At 35.1% G+C, this 21,741-nt stretch overlaps 2 protein-coding genes and 1 long non-coding RNA gene across 7 annotated transcripts; 1 reads left to right on the top strand and 2 right to left on the bottom strand.

The window, feature by feature from the left end:
* Positions 1-1,411: 1,411 nt before the first annotated feature.
* Positions 1,412-1,943, bottom strand: LOC133879434 (uncharacterized). Its single transcript, XR_009902079.1, has 3 exons — positions 1,886-1,943; positions 1,704-1,790; positions 1,412-1,608 (listed from the first exon to the last, which is right to left on the bottom strand). It is a non-coding gene; the product is annotated as an uncharacterized LOC133879434 (long non-coding RNA).
* A 4,787-nt stretch (positions 1,944-6,730) lies between these two features.
* LOC133879828 (putative disease resistance RPP13-like protein 1) lies at positions 6,731-10,577 on the bottom strand. The gene has a single exon (XM_062318599.1). The coding sequence runs from the start codon at positions 10,511-10,513 to the stop codon at positions 6,731-6,733; it is 3,783 nt and encodes a 1,260-aa protein (XP_062174583.1). The 5' UTR covers positions 10,514-10,577.
* Positions 10,578-16,621: 6,044 nt separating this feature from the next.
* LOC133880630 (UPF0481 protein At3g47200-like) lies at positions 16,622-21,741 on the top strand. Of its 5 annotated transcripts, none has more exons than XM_062319616.1 (2): positions 16,622-16,960; positions 20,209-21,741. In XM_062319616.1, the coding sequence occupies exon 2, from the start codon at positions 20,268-20,270 to the stop codon at positions 21,576-21,578; it is 1,311 nt and encodes a 436-aa protein (XP_062175600.1). In that variant the 5' UTR covers positions 16,622-16,960; positions 20,209-20,267; the 3' UTR covers positions 21,579-21,741. The 5 variants fall into 5 exon arrangements, with proteins under 5 accessions (XP_062175600.1, XP_062175599.1, XP_062175598.1 ...); XM_062319615.1 differs by having other exon boundaries at positions 16,623-16,960; positions 20,212-21,741; XM_062319614.1 differs by lacking the exon at positions 16,622-16,960 and adding an exon at positions 19,694-19,954.

The following is a 21,741-nucleotide window of genomic DNA, read 5'->3' as shown; positions in this document are numbered from 1 at the left end:
GATTTGATTAATTTTCATGTTATCACTTAGACACATATTTTAAAAAGAAGGACATAATATAATCAGAGAAACACATGTTATAAATAGAGAGAAAAATATTAACAGAGCAGAGCACCCTGCCTCAAAGACAAAAAGTGCCCAAGCTTTCCTTCATTTTTAAGATAAAAGAGACAAATATTATTAGTTTCCTTCAAAATCCAGATACATAACAAACTGAAAAATGAGATTCAAATGCCATTCATCTCAACTAATCAAGTAATATTGTTCAAATTTCTGCATTCCTATTCAGGATAAAGTCACAGGGGCGTTATAGTTCAATGGAATTTTATATTTTATTTTATTTTTTAATTTTTAAAATGACACTACTTATAACAGAAACCACCTTGATGTAGCTCAAAAGAGGATTTTGAACAGCCTAACATGAAAGGCAAACAAACCATCTATGAGTTTTTTTATAAGAAAAAAAAAACAAATGAAAAACAATCAGTGACAATCCAGCAAATTCCTATCTCCACTTTCAGCTTCTAAAAGTAGAGAAAAAGTTCCCAATCCAGGAATCAGAAAGATATTACATGGAATTCAATCTCACATTCTGCCTTGTCTTCATTGGTAACTAACTGCATTATCAGGAATAATTATCAGAATAACCCTTCTAATAGTCAAGTCCACTTCTTCCATTTATTCCTTTTGCAAAACTAATTAATATATCATAACTCAAAGAAAGTAAACAGGGTGGCAGAGAATATATATAAAGCATTGTCTTCCAATCTTATTTACATTTGAAGGAAAATCACCTGTATACTGACATAGGAATTAACAATCTCTAACATAGAAAATGACAACATACTCTAAAAGCAACTATCTCATTTCATATGAAGAGGCCAATTCCAATTAAGAACCCTCCATCTTATATCAATCTTAGCCTCCTTGCAACATTCAGGAGCGAGTTTATAAACTTTTGATCCCCACGAACTACAAAATTTTACAAAGCAGAATGAATTTTGTTGGTATTCGTGCAACAAAACCACTTATGTTTTGGCAATTCGTGGTGGCTAATGAGCCTATTCCAATTGTTTATCATATTAGTATCAGATTATACACAATGGAAGACAAAAGGTGTTTAGCCCAATTGGAAGTTAATTTTTTTCTATTTCTTGTCGAATTTCGAAATTCCTTTCCATAGTTTGGGTGGACCTGGTTCACAGAAGTCTTGCCCATTAATAATGCTATTTTAAGCACTCCACAAATGATTTACATAGCAGCACCAAATTCCTATTGTCAGTTTCAGAAAGATGTCCTGTAATTCATTAAGCAGCCAAAGCATCACATTTTATTAAAAAAAAAAGAAAAAAAGAGAAGAACTAGTGCAGATGAACTTTATAACATAACAAACATGATGCAAAAGATACCTCTACAATTCAGACTGATGGTAGATGTTTTTAAAGAAGAACAATCATGGAATTTTAGACAAACTCTTTCAGCGGTCCAACGAAGCATTTACACATGCATTCATGACATTACAGAGAATGTTCCCCTTCTCTAAGAAAATATACTCTGGTAGATGCTTATTTTCACTGTCCACATGCAGCTCAAACAGCGCATGACAACCTACAACCAACATAAAAATAAGCACACATGCAATGATTCACAAACAAACTAGAGGTCTTCTAAAACCATAATCTAAAATAGCATCGAATACCCACTTCAACTCCTTTGCATTTGCCGCAAAAACACAATATTCCAGTACTTTTAATCACACCTGGCAGCCCGGTTTCTCCAAGGACTCTAGCCTACAATACAAAGGGACATAACCAATGCTCATATATATGTATGTGTACTGCTGATAAAGAAAAGAACTACCATTAAAAAAAATTACCTGCTGCACCTCTTAGTCAACAAATAATGTCACCACCTAAAACTAGCTTCAGTTTCTCATTTCAACAGCAAAATGATCCCCTCCATCTTGACAGATAGAGCAGAGTTCATAATTTACATTAGTGACAATTTACAACATTTTGCCACGGATATAGACAATTCATGAAGAAAGAAATTAAAGAGGAAAGCTAATATAACTTATTTCTTGTCAAATTCCTAATCGCAAAACCGCAACTTCTTATTTCTTCTCACAGAGGTCGTGAAATGAGTAAACAATTGATTTTGGACATCAATCACAAAACCACCCGAATGATTTGAAACACTCACGGCTTGCAACATGAGCTTCAAAATGTGAGGGGGATGACCTGCTCAGTAAAAGTAAATAAAATCTCTCTGTACCAACTACAATATTGAAACAGAACATCAGTTCCAGAAGAAGCAAATCCCTTTTTGTAACCAACCAACAATTTCTGTACACGAGAATAATATGCTACTTTGGTCCCATCTGGCAGCACACTTTCCTCAAAGACCAACTTATGGAAGCGTAGATCTCTTTCAAAAGACTGCGGGGGATAAGCAGAAACTTAGAGCTAGTTGTGAGCAGAATTATGAAACAGCAAAGGATTTAATAAGACATTGCACAGATATATCATTAGAAAAATACTTACTTTCTTGTTGGTCTTTCTCTGACAATTACTTTGAGATGAGCTACACTTCGAAGAACTATCAGTGACTTTGGAACCAAAAATGGCTTTGGTGATCTGCAATAATCCAAATAAAACCCAAATTTCAGTATCATTGAATTTGTAAAATTAAATGATAAAAAAAAAAGATAATAGTCATCAAACACAGGCAAAATAACTGGGTAATGGGGGCACATCTTAAAATCTCTTTGGATAACAGGCATCATGACTTATACGCAACACTAAAACATCACAAAACCAGAAATCATATCAAACAACATTCACTAATTTCTTCCAACCAACCTTTCTTTCAAGTAGCTCCAGGCCTACATATAATTGAAATTCTATCTATAGCTAGATCTAAAACCAATTCAACTGTTGCAAAGTAGAATGAGAGTAGTGCTAATTCTATTACAGGATATGCCAAAAGCAATGATTTCTCTGTCGTTCTGAAACACGAGAGAAACCATGATTATTACTTCTAGGGTTCACCATACCTCAAAGCTCGCAAAAGCTTGAATGTTGATGACAATGGCGATGATGATCCATTATATATCCTTGTTAGTACCAGGCCCAACTCCTTCCCTCTATCGAGCAAGAGGATTAGTTGCCCACATCACATGTATCTACTACATATACACACTAATTTCAATACCCAAAAGGCGAAGTAAAAGGCAAGTAGAGAATCCCCTATTTGCGTGCTAAAAACAAGGATGGAGAAAAAAAAAAAAAAAAAAAAAAAAAAAAAAAAAAAAAACACCACCTAGAGATTATAGATGTGTTCTACTGACACAAAAAAGAACCACCAATACAAATGTACCTGCACCTCTTAGTCAATGGATAATGTCACCATCTAAAACCAGCTTCAGGTTTTCATTTCAACATTTTGATAATTGAAGGTATCAGAAACAAAACAAGCTCCAACTTGGTTCAATGCCAGCTAGATATCAAGCAAACTGCCATTTTTTTACCATAAATCTAGTCAGACACCTTAACAATGGTCACACGGCAGCCGCAAGAAAATCTTTTTCTATCATTGATTACCTTTTCCCTTAAAGCAGCTTGCAGAAGAAAACGTACTGAATGGCAATTCAAAGCCTACACTTCCAATAAAATAAAAAGAAACCAAAATTTCCCCGTTATTCAATTTGGCACCACACTTTTACAAGGTCCACAGGTTCACTAACCTTTCAGTACCTATTCATGAGAACATAGCTGAACGTCTGAATCAACAAAGAAATAACTGTTAGCAATAATAGAATCAGTTACTCTGTATTATACACGTGGGTTAATTAAAGGATGATGTAATAGTTAGTTAGATGACTCTAGTTAATAGTTAGTTAGATAACTCTAGTTAGCCGACTCTTTTCTGTATATATCCAGAAACTTGTTCTGGTATTGATTGATTTATTTTTTCCAGATATTTTCAATATACAAAAGCAATAGCTTTCCTCCGTTCTTTGTTTTCTCTGTTCTTTACTTTGCAAAGTCTTCACATTCAACAATAACAACACACGCATAGTAGACTGAAATGGAAAACATACACACACATGTATCAGATGAAATGAATAGTTTATACAAATAAAGATAACTTAGTTTATCATAGTGCTAATGCAAATTCCAATAAAACATTCCATGCAATTGGTAAAATATGGTTTCAAATCAGCCAGAAGTAATACTGTCAAGGTATTACTTCTGGTGTTCATATAACTTGTTTTACATGGTAAGATTATTCTTGAAAAAAAAAATAAAAAATAAAACAGGAGCAATTGGGGTTGCTAACTCATAGTCAAGGCTCTCAATGGGGCAAACATTGGCACCAACAATGGCAATCTGAGAGGTGGTATTTGTCCTTTTCACCAAAAATGTTTTTGTGAGATACCTCTAACCAGTGCCTTTTAATCTCCTTCCCATCCCACATAGCCTCATTTTCAATGTCATGCACATCATCACTGTGGTTCACATTATCTTCTTGATCCATTTCCTCACTATCGACACTTGGTTGAGCTTTTTCCACAACTTACTATTACACTTAGTTGTTATGTCTACCTGCAAGCACAATCCACAAAAATCCTAATCATGCTTGAAAAAACTCGGTTGGCACATTCAAAAATTAACTACAAACAATATCTATATACCCTGTGGAACAAGATCTACAACTTGAAGTAATTATCACGAATATATAGAAAGATGCATATGCAATGCCGTCTAAATATAGCAAGACAAAAAATGAACAATGCAAATATGTAGTATGCATAATATTAATACAATATCCATGATGTGTGCACGTCTTAGTAGTCAAAAAGTAAGCTTTGGATCAAACAAGTGCCGCACTAAGTGGATCAAATAAAAAAAAAAAAAACTCTTATTATCATCACATTTATTAGTACTGATGCTGTTGTTGTTGTTATAAAGTAAAATCAGTAAATTAATATCTGCTACGCACCTCTGCACAGGGAATCGAAAATATGGATAAATCAACAATTTCCTAGCACCTAAATAGATATATACGAATATATTCATGGATAGGACAGCAGTACAACATGTTTCTATGCTTAATCGGTACCAAAGTTTAGGGGAAAGATTGTGGCTTTAAAGTTATTAAAGAATGGAAAAAGGAAGTAGGTTGTTTATGCTTCAAATCATAATAGGAAATACCAAATTTTTAAGGATTTGATTATGTATGAGAAACAAAAAAAAAAAAAAATGAAGAAAAAAACAGAGCAAACCGAGAAGTTGTACACTAAAAATCAACATCTCAGTAAATCAAACAAATATGCAAAATAACTGGGTATATAAGGCCAATCATTGACTTACTTGTCTTGGTCTTTCTATTCAAAGAAAAAGTAAAATCTAAAAAAAAAAATGGACTATTTACAATGCAACTGCAAGTCTGCATTCTCTGTTTGTTTATATGATTTGATTCCACGCAAATGAATCAAATTCCCAATTCTCTATCAATATAAGAGAACAGTTTGAAACTCACAGTGTGACGTCCCACATAGCCTGGGAATGGGGATGTGCTTATATGTATAAATGTACCATTTATGACACAACGCGTTTTAAAGCCGTGATGGTCATGAACCTATCAGAACTCCGCAATTAAGCGTGCTTCTGCGAGAGCAATCCTAGGATGGGTGACCTCCTGTGAAGTCTGGTTTGAGGAGCCAAAAGCAGACAATATTGTGTCATTGAGAGTGAGTCGTTACAAATGGTATCAGAGCCATTGCCCAGCCTGAGATGGTGGGAGCGTGCACAAGCCCATGAGGGTTGCTAGTGGGCACTCGCTGGGACACCAAGAATTGGGTGATCCCATGAGGGTTGCCAGGGAGGGCGCTGGGTCCCAAGAGGGAGTAATTGTGACGTCCCACATCGCCTGGGAATGGGGATGTGCTTATAAGTATAAATGCATCATTTATGACACGTGTTTTAAAGTCGTGATGATTATAAACCTATTAAAACTCCACAGTTAAGCGTGCTTCTACGAAAGCAATCTCAGGATGAGTGACCTCCTGGGAAGTCTAGTTTGGGGAGCCAAAAGCGGACAATATTATGTCATTAGGGGTGGGTCGTTACACACAAGGCCAGCAAAATGAAAACTTTTTTACCATAATGCATCCACCAATGCATAGAATGGTCTCCAATCTCCATATTCAACGTAAACATCTCGGACACATTTTTTTTCCTCAAATAGGTAGTGAGAAAAACCACGAAACCAATGAATTACTTGATCGATGTGGCCTAGGACCTCTTGTCTCCTCACAGCTTCTTCCTCACTCTCATACAGTCTCGAATCAATCAAGAACTACAAACAATATAGACGTTTACTTATATAAGAAAATTCACCAAATTGCGAATCTAACCAAGCCAACAAAAAGAAAATAAATCAGAACGAATCTTTACCTTTTCCAATTCCATATTGCACTGAAGATCGGCCTCGATGGGTCCGGCAAGAGAGATTGGCTTTGTGATGCCGTACTTCGTTGCCTTCTGTAGCAAAGAACTGTTTGGACTCTCAAAATCCACCATTTCAGCCCAACACCAAAACAAACGAATCTAAAAGCAACAATAGACGGCGAAGTGGGCATAGCATTCTGTTTTTCAAAGATAGCAACTAAGCAAATTAAAAGAGATTGGGTAAATATACTGATAGAATTAGATGGTTGAAAAGTTCACGTACCGAAATTTGAGAAATCTTGTAGCTTATTCAATTCAATCACTTCGTCATCAATCCATATCTGTTCAACGTGAGCAATCTTCTTGCGCCATTCTTTCCCTTTTTTACTTTGCCACTCTTTCTTCAATAAAGGACAATCAGAGATGTTTAGAATAGAAAGGGAGGCAGGTAACCCCTGTTCTGGCATGTACTTAAGCTTAGGGCAGCTCCAGATACGCAAATCTTCAAGAGCAATGAGGTGTTGAAGCCCCTTCTTGTCCAAAGATTTCAAATTTGGAAAGTTCCAGATGGAAATAAAGGTCAAACTAGTGGGCAGCAACTGTGCCTCTGGGAAAGACTCCAAATCTTCATTTTTGCCACCGATTGAGAAATGTTTAAGAATGGGCAGGTTCTGCAAACCCCATCCCATCCGACTCGCAATGAGTTTCTCACAATGCCAAATGATAATTGAGTTCAGATTGGAGGGCAAGCCCCCTTCAGGAAACGACTCAACTTCTGGACAGGATTCTATATGCAAGCTCTCAAGAGATAGGAGTATGTGCATTTTTTCTGGAAGTGATTTCAGATTCTCACAACAACTGATCCATAACGATGTAAGGAGGGGGGCACACAATCCTCCTTTTGGAAAAGATACAAAATTAGGGCAAGAAGAGATACGAATCCGCAAGGTGACTAAATCATGTTCATAATGTTCTGGAATGGTAAGAGATTCCAGATTGCTACACCAGTTGATTTCGATGTGATAAAGCTTTGGGAATAAATCTAATGGAAAGGACTTGAGAGAATCGAAATCCCGCAAACACAATTTTTCAAGGGATGAGTAGTCGAAGTTTGTTGAGAGCTCTAACTTCTTACAACCGTTAATCTCAAGGGTTTTTAATGCAAAGGGAAGACCATCATTTGGAAGGGACATAAGTGAAGAACAATTATAGATTTGAAACTCTTGAAGACCGTTGTTCGAGTCTATCATTCCCTTCGGTAAGGACACCAGGGCATTAAATCCTTCAATTACGAGCTTCTCCATTCCAGTTGGCAATTCCTTTAACAATATCTCATTACAATTGTTGAGCTTCAATTCACGAATAGTAGGAGTTACTGGGAGCGGAGCCACCAACTGTGGACATTTGATAATATCAAGTTTGGATAAAGAAGAAAAATGGACCGGCAACCCTCCTATTAGCTTAGGACAGTCCCTAATATAAAGCTTCTCAAGTTGAGGAAAAGCTCCACCTCCATTTTCGTCACCAAAAGAAACCCATTCCTCCCACTTTGGCATCTCCTTCAACATAAGAACTTTAAGGGAACCAAATGGCTTAACTGAAGAAGAACTACTGCCACAAAACTCATGACCCACTCTAACAACTTCATCAAACCCAACAATAGAGAGGTTTTGCAGAGAGGGTAATTGCCCAAGGGGTGGCAAGCTGCTGCAACATTTACAGCTTTCTAGATAAAGAGATGCAACATTAGAGAATGAAGGATGCCCTACCCAATCTGAAAAGCTTTTACCACCATAGTATTCAATAGTTAGACTTTTCAAGTTTGTATGGGGTCGGAGACTATCGAGTACACTTCTTTGACTTTCTGAAAAATTATTACCATCTTTCCATCCCAATACCAACTCTTCGAGATACTTTTTATCCCTTAAGCTTGCTGCATTCAGAACATCAGTAGGAGATTCAACATTTTGGAGCTCCAATATTGAAAGCGATCCCCGAAGATTTGTGAATTTTTTTAACTCTCCAATGCACAACTCATTACCTTTGCCAACGATAAATTTAGTCAACGTCTGGAGGCATTTTAATTCACCAAGTTGTATTGGCATCTCTTTTATGCCAGTTCCGATAATATCAAGATAACGTAAACTAACGAGTTTCCGCATATCTCTTGGCAATGAAGCGAGCTCTCTACAATTTAATAAGATCAATGTTTGCAAATTGCACAACTTACATATAGAATGAGGCAATATTTTCACATTAGTGAAAGAAAGGTCCAAGTAACGTAGATATTTAAATTTGCCAATTGAATCTGGCAATTCAGTAATGTTCTCGTAGCTCGACAAAGAAAGCACCAGTAAACATCTTAGTGTCGTCAACAAATCATGTATTACCTTTTTGGTCAAGTAGTAGGAGGACCATTTGAAACTTCTCATATCAAAATGTAGGAAAGTGCGCAACCTCTTAGCCTTGTCAAGGGTCTCAAACTTCTTCAAGCTATGAAAATCTTGTTTGAAAAAATAGGATATGTGGCGAGTATTGTTTACAATATCGTGAGAACAATCACCCTCCAACCTTAAAATAAAATTTCCAGATATAGATTTTGCTAAATCGTTCACAAGATCGTGCATTATAAAACGTGACTTGTCGTTACTAGATTTTTGGAATAATGATCTTGATTCTAGAGTGAGGAAATACTCATTACCAACTTCTTCCATTGTTTTGTTTGTGGATTGCGGGAGGAAACCTTCTGCCATCCATAACATGATTAACTGGTCTTTTTTGAAAGCATAATCCTTTGGAAAGATTGAGCTATAAGCAAATAATCGCTTTAGATGTGATGGGAGATATTTATAGCTTAATCTGAGAGCAGGAAGAATATTTCCTATCTCATCAATTGACAAATCCCATAATTCACTCCTCAATATCTTATCCCATTCATCAACATCTGGTTTAGATCTTAATAGAGCACCAATTGTCTTGATTGCTAATGGAAGGCATCCACACTTTTTGATGATTTTTCTACCTATTACTTCTAACTCTCCATGTGCATTAGAGTTGCCATCATGGAATGCATGCTTTGCAAATAGTGACCAGCAGTCTTCTTCTGGTAACTCCATTAGACGATGAGACATTGCTCTAGCTACTGATACAACACGATCACTACGTGTTGTTACAATTACCTTACTTCCTTGTGCCCCATATTTGAACGGTTTGCATAATGTCTCCCAGTGATCATAAGTCTCATTCCAAACATCATCTAAAACAAGTAGAAACTTCTTTCTCGTTAAACACTCCTTTAGTCTAAGTTGAAGCTGATTTAAATCCTTAATATCAGAAATTGACGAAGTTACTGCCTCCAGAATTGTTTTCGTTACCTTGACCACGTCAAATTCTTCTGAAACACAAACCCATGCATCAATGTTAAAGTGCTCCTTCACCTTGTTGTTATTGTATACAGACTGAGCAAGGGTGGTCTTGCCAATTCCTCCCATGCCAACTATGGCAATTATACACATCTCATTGATGCTTACATCATCTGAGAGCAACATTTTAATGATCGCTTCCTTTTCATCATTCCTACCACAAATATCAGATTCTTCAACTAAAGAAGTTGTGGGCAATCTTTCAGATAATTTCCCTCCAACACCTACTCTTAGACCTAAAAGATCTATTTGTTGTGCTAGAATTTTTAGTCTTTCAAGTACCTTTTTTATCTTTAGCTCTATCTCTTTGACAAAAGAATTACGAAAAGCAGAGATGGATAACTTTCGTACCTTGCTTCGCAACTCTTCAGATGCAACCTCATCCAAGACATCCTCTGCATCATAGATTGCATCTTTCAGCTCATCAAGCCACTCTTTCACTGAAGTCTTCGTAACTTGCAACTCTTCTGCATCTTCAAACACTGCATTGAGGGTCAGGAATGTTGTCTTCAACTCCTTCAGGAGTCTATCGGAGAGTTTTCGTTGCCGAAAGAAGTCAACGAACTCACTAGATGCCATTTTTTCAAAAAACACTTGAAGGAAGGGAGAGACAAAAATGGTTGCAATCTCAGCCATGGTTTCTTCTTTGGAAATCGAAGGAAATGAAGGAAGGGAAATGCAAAATGCAGAGCAAAAGCAGATAGATAGGAAGGTGTGTTTTGGTTTAACAAGGAAGAAGTGGAGTTATATTGATGAGAGGGAAAAGAAAGAGCTATTGGAGTGATGGACCCACGAGGGGCAGGGGTAAGCAGTTTCTCACCCAAGGAACTACTTTTACACCAAAGAAGAACAAAATTAGTACAATCAACTTTACCGAAATGCAAGAAAAATGGAGCTTTTTAACTGCGAAAGGGCAAACAACCCCTAGTACTCTTTTTTCAAGTGGCGGGTGGCATGTAGTCAACAAATATCTACCTTTTTACCAACTTCGGATTCGGATTCTCTTAATTGCTTTCAATCCGATCAAATAATTGGGAGAAGCACACAGTTAACCCAAGCCATCAATCCATCAAAACACTGACAATTGATATCCCTTCATCATACAATCAACTTATTTTTTACCGTCCTGTAAATGTTGAAGGTAAAGGATTCTCACTCTTTTGTTGCATGTAAATAACAAAATAAAGCTTGTTTTTTTTACCAGCTGATTTCGTCAAGGACTGTTCACTATCTTCTTTTTTCTACCCTTTCAGACCATTGAAGCTGGTGTCCACATATTCCTTAGCTTAAAGGAAAACGACCTCAGGCGATGACTTGAGCCAAGTCTTTGCTGAAATGAAAATTTTCAACATCCGATCTCCTTTGGAAAAAATATTTCCATATTAATTGCAACGTGATTACAATATTTAATAATTTCCTTAACGGTTTCATCGATGATCAATCTGTTAGAGTTCTTGAGAATCTTTGGACAATGAAACAATATTTCAATGGAACGTTCTGTTTTGGTATGTAAAAAAAAAATAGCTACATGCGGCATATGTGCAATAGTAATTAGGAGACATTGCTTTGGATTGAATCAAAGGAATAAAAGATAAAAGGAAAGTAGAAAAATGATTTAACACTTCATCATTTCACAAGGAGATTAATTTTGGAAGAATAAAGCTGCTAATGGCCTACCACCAAAGAAAAAGAAAACAAATGGCCTACCACCGACAGAAAAATAAAATAAAAAGAAATTTCATGTTCAGGTTAAGGTGCGTGCAGGCTGCAGCCATGGCACGTCTGCCTCTTACGATGATGACATTTGAAATTTTGACTGTTGTGCCCTATATTCACCCGCCCGCCCTATATTTTAAGAGTTTTAAAACTTTCAGTACTTGTCAATTTATCTGGCCGAATGAATGGGTGCAGAGTATTGGAAAGTGAAAGAGGAGTGATTTCTGCACTTACAGGTTGTGCACTGATGTGACATACCGGTAAGGAATTAAATGACAAATTGACGAGTCATCTATTTAAAATCATATAAAAACTTGAGAACTAAATTGTCGAAATTAAAAGTTCAATAATTAAATTAAAATCGTATGAAAAATTAAGGACTTAATTTGATTTTCCTCTTATTATTAAGGTAAGGATGGAAACTTAAAAGGCAGCTTTTGTAGTTTGTTGTTAGAGCATTCACATTGGATCGTGTATATTTCAATCTAAAATAGCTAATTAAAACTCACTTTATCTAGTTTAGCTAATGGGTTTTAAAAGACACACTCCATCCGATTATCTATTCTTAACTCTATACTCTTTTTTTACTTTTATTTTATTCTTTTTATTTCTTATCTACTTTTTGTCATTTTACTTTTTTCACTTTTTGTATGTAGAAAACAATAAAATAATGAATAGATTGGTGAATAGTGCAACTCCACATGTAGAGTTGCACTATTCACAAATCTACCAAAACTCTACTTTAGATTTAGGATAGATAATCTAATGGAGTGTGTTTTTAGCATTTATGTTATCTATTCTAGCCAAATATAAGTTTTACATAATCCAATAGAAATGCTATGCATAATAGCTATTTTTATGGACCACTGTTGTCCAAGTACAAGAGGCAGTGTTTGAGCAGAAAATTTTGGAAAATTCCTGATGAAGACTCACTTGCTAAACTGGACCGACGAACTACCGAAACTTGATAAGCTCTTTCCTATGGAGATTTCATCAAACACACAGAATGCAAAAATGACAACCACCAATGACCAAAAAAAAAAAAATTCTATTTTTCACGACTGTAAATATTTCATCACAAGGTGGGTTCTATGTTGGATTCATGTAGGAGGATTTATTATATGGGTCTCACTTTATATTTTTAAAGTGATGTATAACTGTTATGCATTAATCACTTATCAAATTTTATTTCTTTTTTTTTCTTTTTCAGTGTTGAAAAATGTTTATTGCACAATAACTATACATAATAATTATACAACTCTACTTATATAAAGTGAAATTCATGTGAGTATAACCTACTACATGAATTTTACCCATATAAATAAAGTTGTGTAATTATTATATAATATTGATGTGAAAAAAACACCTCTCTTTAGTATTTCAATAGTCCTGTTTTGAAGAAAGTGATATTTAAACAGTATTCTTAATTGCACAGATCACATATGTTTACGCCAGTGTTTTTCATTTTCCAAAAGATTTTCGTTGAAAAGGCAATTATGCTATCACTTATTGCGAACAAGTAGTACGTAGCAAATCTATTAAAAGATATAGATTTTCAATCAATTAATCAAATAGGAAAAAATTAGGAACGTTTTTACAAATTATTAAAAAAAAAATAGTTTAGCAATTTCTGCATCTAAAATAAAATTGTTTTAAAAAAAAGTCAGATTTAGTAATTCCTCTCAAATGACCATTCCAATTGATAGACTAATTCAATTTTTCGCTAATTTTTAAAGAGAAATTAAATATAAAAACCTTAGAAAGTTTGAATTTTGTGTCTTAATATTATCAAGAGCTTAGAAATGTTTGCGAGTTTCCAAAAGACCCATGACTATAGTCATATGAATATGCCCAAATTGTTAGGAAAATCGCATAACAAGTCTTCCCTGCCTAAGATCAGTTGGTACATTGATCAATTGGTACGATTTTTTTTTATTTTTTTCAAAATAAAAATAATAACAAACAACTTTTCACCTTTAAATCATATCATGCTATTTTGATAAAAGTTTACTTACATTTATATTAAAAAAAGAAAGATAAAAGTTTATACTCAGCATGCTATTTTGACAGATAACCAAGGCTTCTTTGTTACCCATGTCAGATGGCTTATGATTAATCTTCCTAAGCAAGCTTACATTAACCAAGGGATTTACTTGTTAGATTGGTTACCCCCCCCCCCCCCCCTTCTTGTAATAAGTGAAAAGTGAAGAAGTGAAAAAGACGAAAACTAATGCTTTGTTTGTTTGTTTCGACGTAAAATAGTTTCCATCGTAAAATATTTTTGACGAAATCAATTTCAGAAGAAATTATTTTCTCGAAAATATTTTCGGCGTTTGGTTAGCACGAAAAAATTACGAAAAGTGAAAATGCAGCTGTCGCCGGAATTCGGCAACGACCAGTCGCTGTTGCCGGACTCCGGCGAGCATGCTTGGCCGGATCTGGCCAAAATTGCCGGATTCCGGTAGGACTCCTCCGGATCCGGTCAGATTCGGCCGGATCCCGGCCATTTTGGCTGAATCCGGCCGGTTTCTGTACATGGTCGGATTCCAGCCAGATTCTACTGGAACCTGGTCCGCCGGCATTCGGCGCGGTTGCCGGATGTCGCCGGATTCCGACTGCCTGATCTCGGCATCCGGCAGTACTCCGGTGGCCGGATTCCGTCGCCGGCATTATTTCAGTGGCTTGATGATGCCGGATTCCGGTGCCACCTAGTTTCAGACGACCGACTATTGTCGAATTCAGGTAGTCAAATATCAAACGTGCGTGTAAAGACGAAGAATATAATTTTGAAAAACAATTTACGGTTTTTAAAACCGTAAATCGTTTTTCAAAAATTAAAGAAGGTATTACGATCAAACCGAAAATGATTTTCGTTGATCATTATTTTCGCCTCTACCAAACACCGTAAAATACCGAAATCCAGGGGCGGAGCCACGTTGAGGCTTGGGGGGGCCTGGGCCCCCCAAGCCTCAAGGTTCTCCCCCCAAAAAAAATTAAAAAAAATTAAAAAAAATTTTAAAAAAATTAAAATTTTACCCCAAAATTTATTATTTTTTCAAATTTTGGCCCCCCCAAATTTTTTTTTTTCAATTTGGCCCCCCCAACTTGGGGGGGCTGGCTCCGCCCCTGCCGAAATCTTTTACGCTGAAACAAACGGAGCATAAACGAAAAATAATAGAATATTGAATAGCTCATGAAATTTGTGAGTCAAATTTGAAATGAGATTCTGATAAGAGCTAAAATAAAGAAGAATTTATAAAAAGCTTATTGGAGTGGAGTTTTTTGAGTTTTTCACTAAATTTTAATGAAAATTTTAAAATGAAGAGGTCACTGGAGATGCTTTGAAACACTGAATACATGATTTCAATCAATTTTTTGTCACATTTCTAATATTACAATTTGTATTTATGCAGAGTTGTACCTAAAAGTGTTGATATTTGTATGTTGGGTATTTTTGACAAATGCTTATAATGAATTGTTAATTTTAAAATTAATAAAAAGTGATATTTGTATGTTGGGTATTTACGAAGACTTGTACCTAAGTAAAAGTAAAAGCGTTGGTCTTTCCATGTTATTCACCGATCTCTGAGAGCCTTTGGGTGAAAGAACGATTCTTTGATCAGTTTCAAGGCATGCTCACCTACTATCTTGGCTCTGTAATTTTTGGTGCTTTTTTTTTGTTTTTGTTTTTGTTTTTTTTGTTTTTTTGTTTTTTTTTTTTTTTGTTTTAATCCCATAAGGCTTTTTTTTCTGACCTTGTCATGCTATGATGCTAATAAACCGCCGGTCTGTCCACAATTACCAATATTTTGTTTCTGCCTTGATGGATTTCATCTTGGTTTTCAATGCTATGTTTTTTTTTTTTTTAAAAAAAAAAAAACTTTACAGTTTGATTAAAATTAACTAATTTGGATTTTTCCTTTTTCTTTTTAATCAAAGGAAATATGACGTTCATGCTTGAGTTATTAAATTTGTTTTATGAATACTTTTTTTTAGATAAAGTTTATTTCACTCATTTGGAGCAACTTTTTGTGGTAGTTAAAATAGCCTATGGCCCTATAGAGAAGTGAGATCTAGTAGATAACTCAAAGTGTGACAAACGACAGTGCTGGTGGACCGTGGACGGCCGACGGTGTTTCCTCCAAAGCTGTTCTTCTCAAATTTCAATCTCAGTTTTCTGAGTTCTCTCGAGCCTTCGGTATTTTGAAGCTGCGTTTTTCTTTTCTTTTCTCTTAGGGTTGAATGTAAGAATGAGGTTGAGGGAAATTTGAGTTATTGAAAAGTAAATTTTGCCTTTTTGTTTTTTTTATTTGTGCAGTGTATTTTTTAATTTTTTGATTGACGTTGTCAGGTTAGGTTGGGTTGCCATGTTGAAAATGATTTTTTATTTTTTTTCCCTTTTAAATCTGCTGCATTTACTGTGGACTTGCAGGGTTTTATATATATATATATATATATATATATATTTTTTTTTTTTAAAAAAAAGAAAAAAAAATTGTATTTGTAGTTAGAGTAAAGTTTTTTTTTTAAGGGGGGGGCTGATTCTATTTTTGCAGAGCCATTGCTTAACCTAAAAATAAAAAAAATAAAAAATTAAGGGCTTTGAAAACGTGCCTCCGCCAAATTACGATCAAGTCCAGAGTGAAGGCCATTCTAGAGAGAGATGGGTCCATGTTCATGTGTAGCAGGTAGGAAGTCAAATTTGCGGAAAAAAAACAAAAAAGAAAAAGAAAAAGTGCAACTCTGGAAAATGCTACGGATTCGGAAGATTTTTTTAGGAGAAATGGTTCCGGACCTGGAGCCCACGTCTGTTAAAAAACTGTCCCCGTCCGTTATTTAATAATTAAAAAAATATATATTTTTTTATTTATCTTTTATGTATTTTTTATTTTTTTAATTATTAAACAACGGACAGGACGGTCTTTCATTTCTCTGTTTCGTGTTGCAGTGAAATGTCAGGAGAGAGATGGCTGGCTGACGTGATTGAAATGCATACAAGATTGACTTTTGTTGATAAAAATTCAAAAGAAAAAAATATTCTGGACGCCATTATTGTCTCCAAGTTGCAGACAAAAATTCGAAAGAGAAAAAAAAATCTGGACGCCATTCTCTCCAAGTTGCAGACCTGCAGAAGTACAAACCCACTCTTTCTTTCATTTCACCCCAAAAGTTTTCCCTTTCACCAAAGAGCTACTCCCTCCCTCCATAACTTCCGCCTGCCGTCCACCCCGCAGCAGCAGCAGCCGCCCACCAGCGACACCATCACCGGCAGATGAGAGTGACGCCCGCCATCTACACCACCAACAGCCCAGCACCACCGTACTGAACGGTCCGAACGCCACCACCCACGACCCACCATTTAGAGGGGTAAATTTTCTCAAGGGATTTTTCCTTTTGATTTTTAACTCAGATCGTTGCTATTTTATTGAAATGATGAATTTAATGGCTTTTAATTATTATTGCTTAAAATTTTTTCAATTCAATAAAAATTGATGAATTTTAATTTTTTCAATTCAATAAATTTTTATTGAATTGAAAAAATTTGGAAAATTATAAATAAATTTCTTTCATACCTTTTTTTTTTCTTCAATAGGTAAGGAAAAAGACATTTTATGCTTCTAACCATATAAGATCGATTTGAATAATATAATTAAAACACCAGCAGTTATCAACAAAAAAAAAAAATCAGTGTATATTGCTAAATCCTTAATAAGAACTGCATATCCACTCATCGACGATTTGTTGGCCTATCAATTAAAACGAAAAACATGAAAAGAATTTCACCAGAGAATCCATCTTTTATGTTTACTAATAATTGTAGTCGCTTGAAAGTGTCCATTTTTTCAAAGTATGCAAAAGCAATCAAATGTATTCAACATTTGCAAACATTAATTAAAGATACCATTTAAATAATATTATAATGCAAATTATAAATGGTTTCTATACGTTATACTGTAGACCCAATGCATTGTCTTGTATGTTGGTCATATGATACAATCTTGTGTATCATTGCTAACCTAGGCCTATTCTAGTTAGAGCCCAAAAACTCATTCATGTGCTAGAATGAAGTATTTATTTTCAAAGTTGGTTGGATTATAATCAAAAATAAAATTAAGAATCTAAAAGCTGAAGATAACAGTATGCAAATATCCAATAATGAATATATTATAATTAACCAATACTAAGCCAAAATAAGTATAACTTTATAAAGGTTAAGACAAATTTGAATATAAACATAATTATGAAATAGTATTTACTAAATAATAAAATCACATGTTATCCATAAGGAGAGAATTAGGATGGTGGACAAATTTATTAAACAACAAAATATTGTATTGGATTATACATAAATTACTTTCAAGTTTCATTTTTTGTTTGTTGGTCAACAACATATTGTACAAAATCAAAATCAAATAAAAAAATTAATCTAATATTTCAATATATGACCTCAACCACCCATATATTGGACCTTTCCAAGTTTAAATAATTGGGTTTTTATTTTTATTTTTATTTTTTTTATCTGTATGAGATTCTCAAATAATTGTGATATGTGATTTCTGCTGTTCTTTGGGAGCGGAAAAATGTCCACTTCCTTAGCTTTCACCATTTTACAACAGCTAATGTGCATTGCATCACTTCCAATGTTATTTTTAAACATTTTTTTTATTATTATTATGATGTGCATGCTTACATAAGACTTCATGACAGAGGTTTTTAGAAATTTACAATCGAAGTTTAGTCTACCAATAACTTGGACACAAATTCGATATGATGTGCATGCATACAGTCTATACAGAAGACTTCAAGTCAATAAGAAAATCAACTAATAAATAATAATAATGCAACCAGTCATCAACTAATCCACTTGAAAACTTTCCAATGTCTATGGTTATTAGATATCGATACTAAAGATAAATGACAGGTAGCAGAGGTGTTGGATGAACTGATCGAGCACATTCATTTAAATTAGATGACCCTTGTATCAATTATGACAAAAATTTAATATTAACAAAGCATCCATTTCATGACACTGACCATTGTACTTACTCTTTGGTTAAACATCTAACCATTGTTGACACAATTACTCATTGGATCTACTTGGTAATATCTTCTTTGTGAAGAGCACTATAATGCAACAATTTCTAAATCTTTTTACTATGTTAAATAAATCCAAAAGTTTCACTCGAAAAGACGCATTTGGTGGGAGTAGCAAAGATATAAATGCTGTCATTGACCAAGTTGTGAATTTACTGAAAACAAATAGAGGGAAATAAATAACGAAAAAAAAATACTAAATCTTTTTAGGGCTTACTATGTTAAACCTTTTGTCTAGAGAAATTCATAGACGACGCATTTGATGGAGTATAAAATATATAAATGCTGTCATTGAACATTGTGAATTTACTGAAAACAAATAAAGGAAATTATTAATTAAAATAATTACGTTACTGATCTTTAAAGTTAGTTTAAATTACAAATTACTTCTTAAAGTATTATAATTACAAATAACTTTTTGAATTCGTTTGTTGTTCACTAAGTAAACAAAAATTCGTTAATAAATTACAAGACAAATGATATTTAAAAATTGTCTTACTATTTATATAATATGATAAATTAATAGATTTTGTTAATTTGATAAATATAAAATAAATTTAAAGAGTAGTTCATATTTATAATTTAAAAGTTGATTTATAATTTAGACCAATTATAAAATTCAATTAAAAAAATGCTGTTGTCTATCGTGTCTTGCAGTTACTGTTCATTGCGACATGTAACCTCAATCCATCAAGCCCCGTCTACAAGGACCAAAGCTTCAGACAAATTGAGTTAAATTTATTTTTTATTTTTTATTTTGCCCTTCTTCCCAACTTTTCAAACGTTTTCAGTGATTAATGGGAGAAGGGCAAAATGGGAAAAAAAAAATTCCTAGGCATTGGAGATGGAGACGTTAGGAGAGGCGCTTGATGGATTGAGGTGATATGCCGCAATGCACAGTGACAGCACATGACGAAGTCGCTTGCCAAACAACCCAGATCTCTGTCACTTTCCAAACAAATCGAAAAATTCGAAAGAAAAAAACAAAAAAAAAATCCTAGACGCCATTATTCTCTCCAAGTTGCAGACAAAAAGAAAACCCACTCTTTCTTTCATTTCACCCCAAAAGTTTTCCCTCTCACCAAAGAGCTACTCCCTCCCTCCATAACCTCCGCCTGCCGTCCACCCCGCAGCAGCAGCCGCCTCCCACCAGCGACACCACCACCGGCAGATAAGAGCGACGCCCGCCATCTACACCACCAACAGCCCAGCACCACCGTACTGAACGGTCCGAACGCCACCACCCACGACCCACCATCTAGAGGGGTAAATTTTCTCAAGGGATTTTTCCTTTTGATTTTTAACTCAGATCGTTGCTATTTTATTGAATTGATGAATTTAATGGCTTTTAACTGCGTTCATATACTGTGAAAGAATTTTTAGTTGCCCAGCACAGCCATAACATGGTTTCACGTGGCGTAAGGGATAGCTTTTTAGGAGGATTACAATTCTCTACAATTTTAAACAAATTTGAGATTACAATTCTTTTTTTTTCTTCTTCCTTTTACTTGCTATTAAAGCAGGATCTCAAAGATATTGTTTGGCATTGGCAAGAAGAAAGAATACGAAAGAACAAATCATGGCAAAAACGAGTAGTAGCAATCAAACATCCATCACTATTAGAGATATTGTAACAGAAGTGACATCTTCGATTCAAGGAAAGCTTTGCCAAAAATCTCCAATACCATCTAAAAGTTCCATATTTAGAGTCCCGGATAGACAACGCAGGCATAGTGAAAAGGCTTTCGAGCCAGAGTTGGTTTCAATTGGCCCATTTCACTACGGGAAGGAGAAGCTGCAAGCAATGGAAAAAATTAAGTTATGGTATTTGCATTGCCTCCTCGATCGAGCACCAACTACGAGAACTACTTTGAAGTGCTTTGTAGAAGCTATCGGAAGAATTGAGCAAGAGTGTCGTGCATGTTATGCGGAAGAAATTCTTGTTCCTGAAAAAGATTTCATAGAGATGCTTGTGGTTGATGGTTGTTTTATCCTTGAATTATTCCGCAAAGGTTCGGGGGAGGTGCAACCAGACATTGAAGATCCGGTGTTCTATATGCCATGGATGTATTGGAGATTAGCAGATGACCTGAAGCTACTTGAGAATCAGCTTCCTTGGCGCGTGCTTGATTGCTTGTTCTACCTAACCAAATCACATGCTGAAGAGACATCCCTACCTAATCTTGTCCTTTCGTTTTATGAAAATATGTGGCCCACTCGTGATAACCTCAAACACGATCATATACTTGATTGCCTACGAAACTCCGCAATTGGAACATCCACAATAACACCGGCCCCTAAAACTTCGCCAAGAAACCTCATCACGTCTATGGAGCAGATTCCATCTATGATAGAACTTGTGCAAGCTGGAGTTCAATTCAAAGCTGGAGACAGAAGTAACAGCCTTCTTGATGTAACTTTCAAAGATGGAGTGATGACAATCCCACCGTTAAAGGTTTGGGAGGATGCAAGATCTGTATACAGAAATTTAATTGCATTTGAACAATGTGATCCAAGCAAAGACTTTGAAGTCACCTCTTATGCTAAGCTCTTTGCTGACCTTATTAACAATGACCAAGATGTAGATTTTCTAAAAGACAGAGGAATTCTAAGACTCTATTTGGGCACTGAGGACGTAGCAAGTATCTTCAACAGGCTTTATTGTGATGCTTCAGTTGGTGCTTTCCTTTACTCAGACCTCTACCGTGAAGTGAATGCATATTGTAAGCGCCCTTGCAATAGATGGCAAGCAACGTTGAAGCGTGACTATTTTGGCAACCCATGGGCGATCATATCGCTCATGGCTGCATTCTTGATTCTAGTTTTCACTTTTTCACAAACCCTTTATTCTGTCCTTTCTTACTATAAACGCCCCTCTAATATCAGTTAAGAAATTGTAAGCTAATCTCAATGTGTGTTTCTCTCAATAATAAGTCAGATTAATTATGGATCCTATTGATTTTAGATGTTCTTATTGCAAACTCCAAGTACTATATATATTTGTAAATGTAAGAATAATGGATCTTGATAAATATCACGACTGTGTCAACCTA

This window comes from Alnus glutinosa, chromosome 10, assembly GCF_958979055.1.
Source record: "Alnus glutinosa chromosome 10, dhAlnGlut1.1, whole genome shotgun sequence".
NCBI lineage: Eukaryota > Viridiplantae > Streptophyta > Magnoliopsida > Fagales > Betulaceae > Alnus > Alnus glutinosa.
The sequence above is the reverse complement of the archived record's forward strand: the minus strand, read 5'-3'. Positions and strand labels throughout refer to the sequence as shown.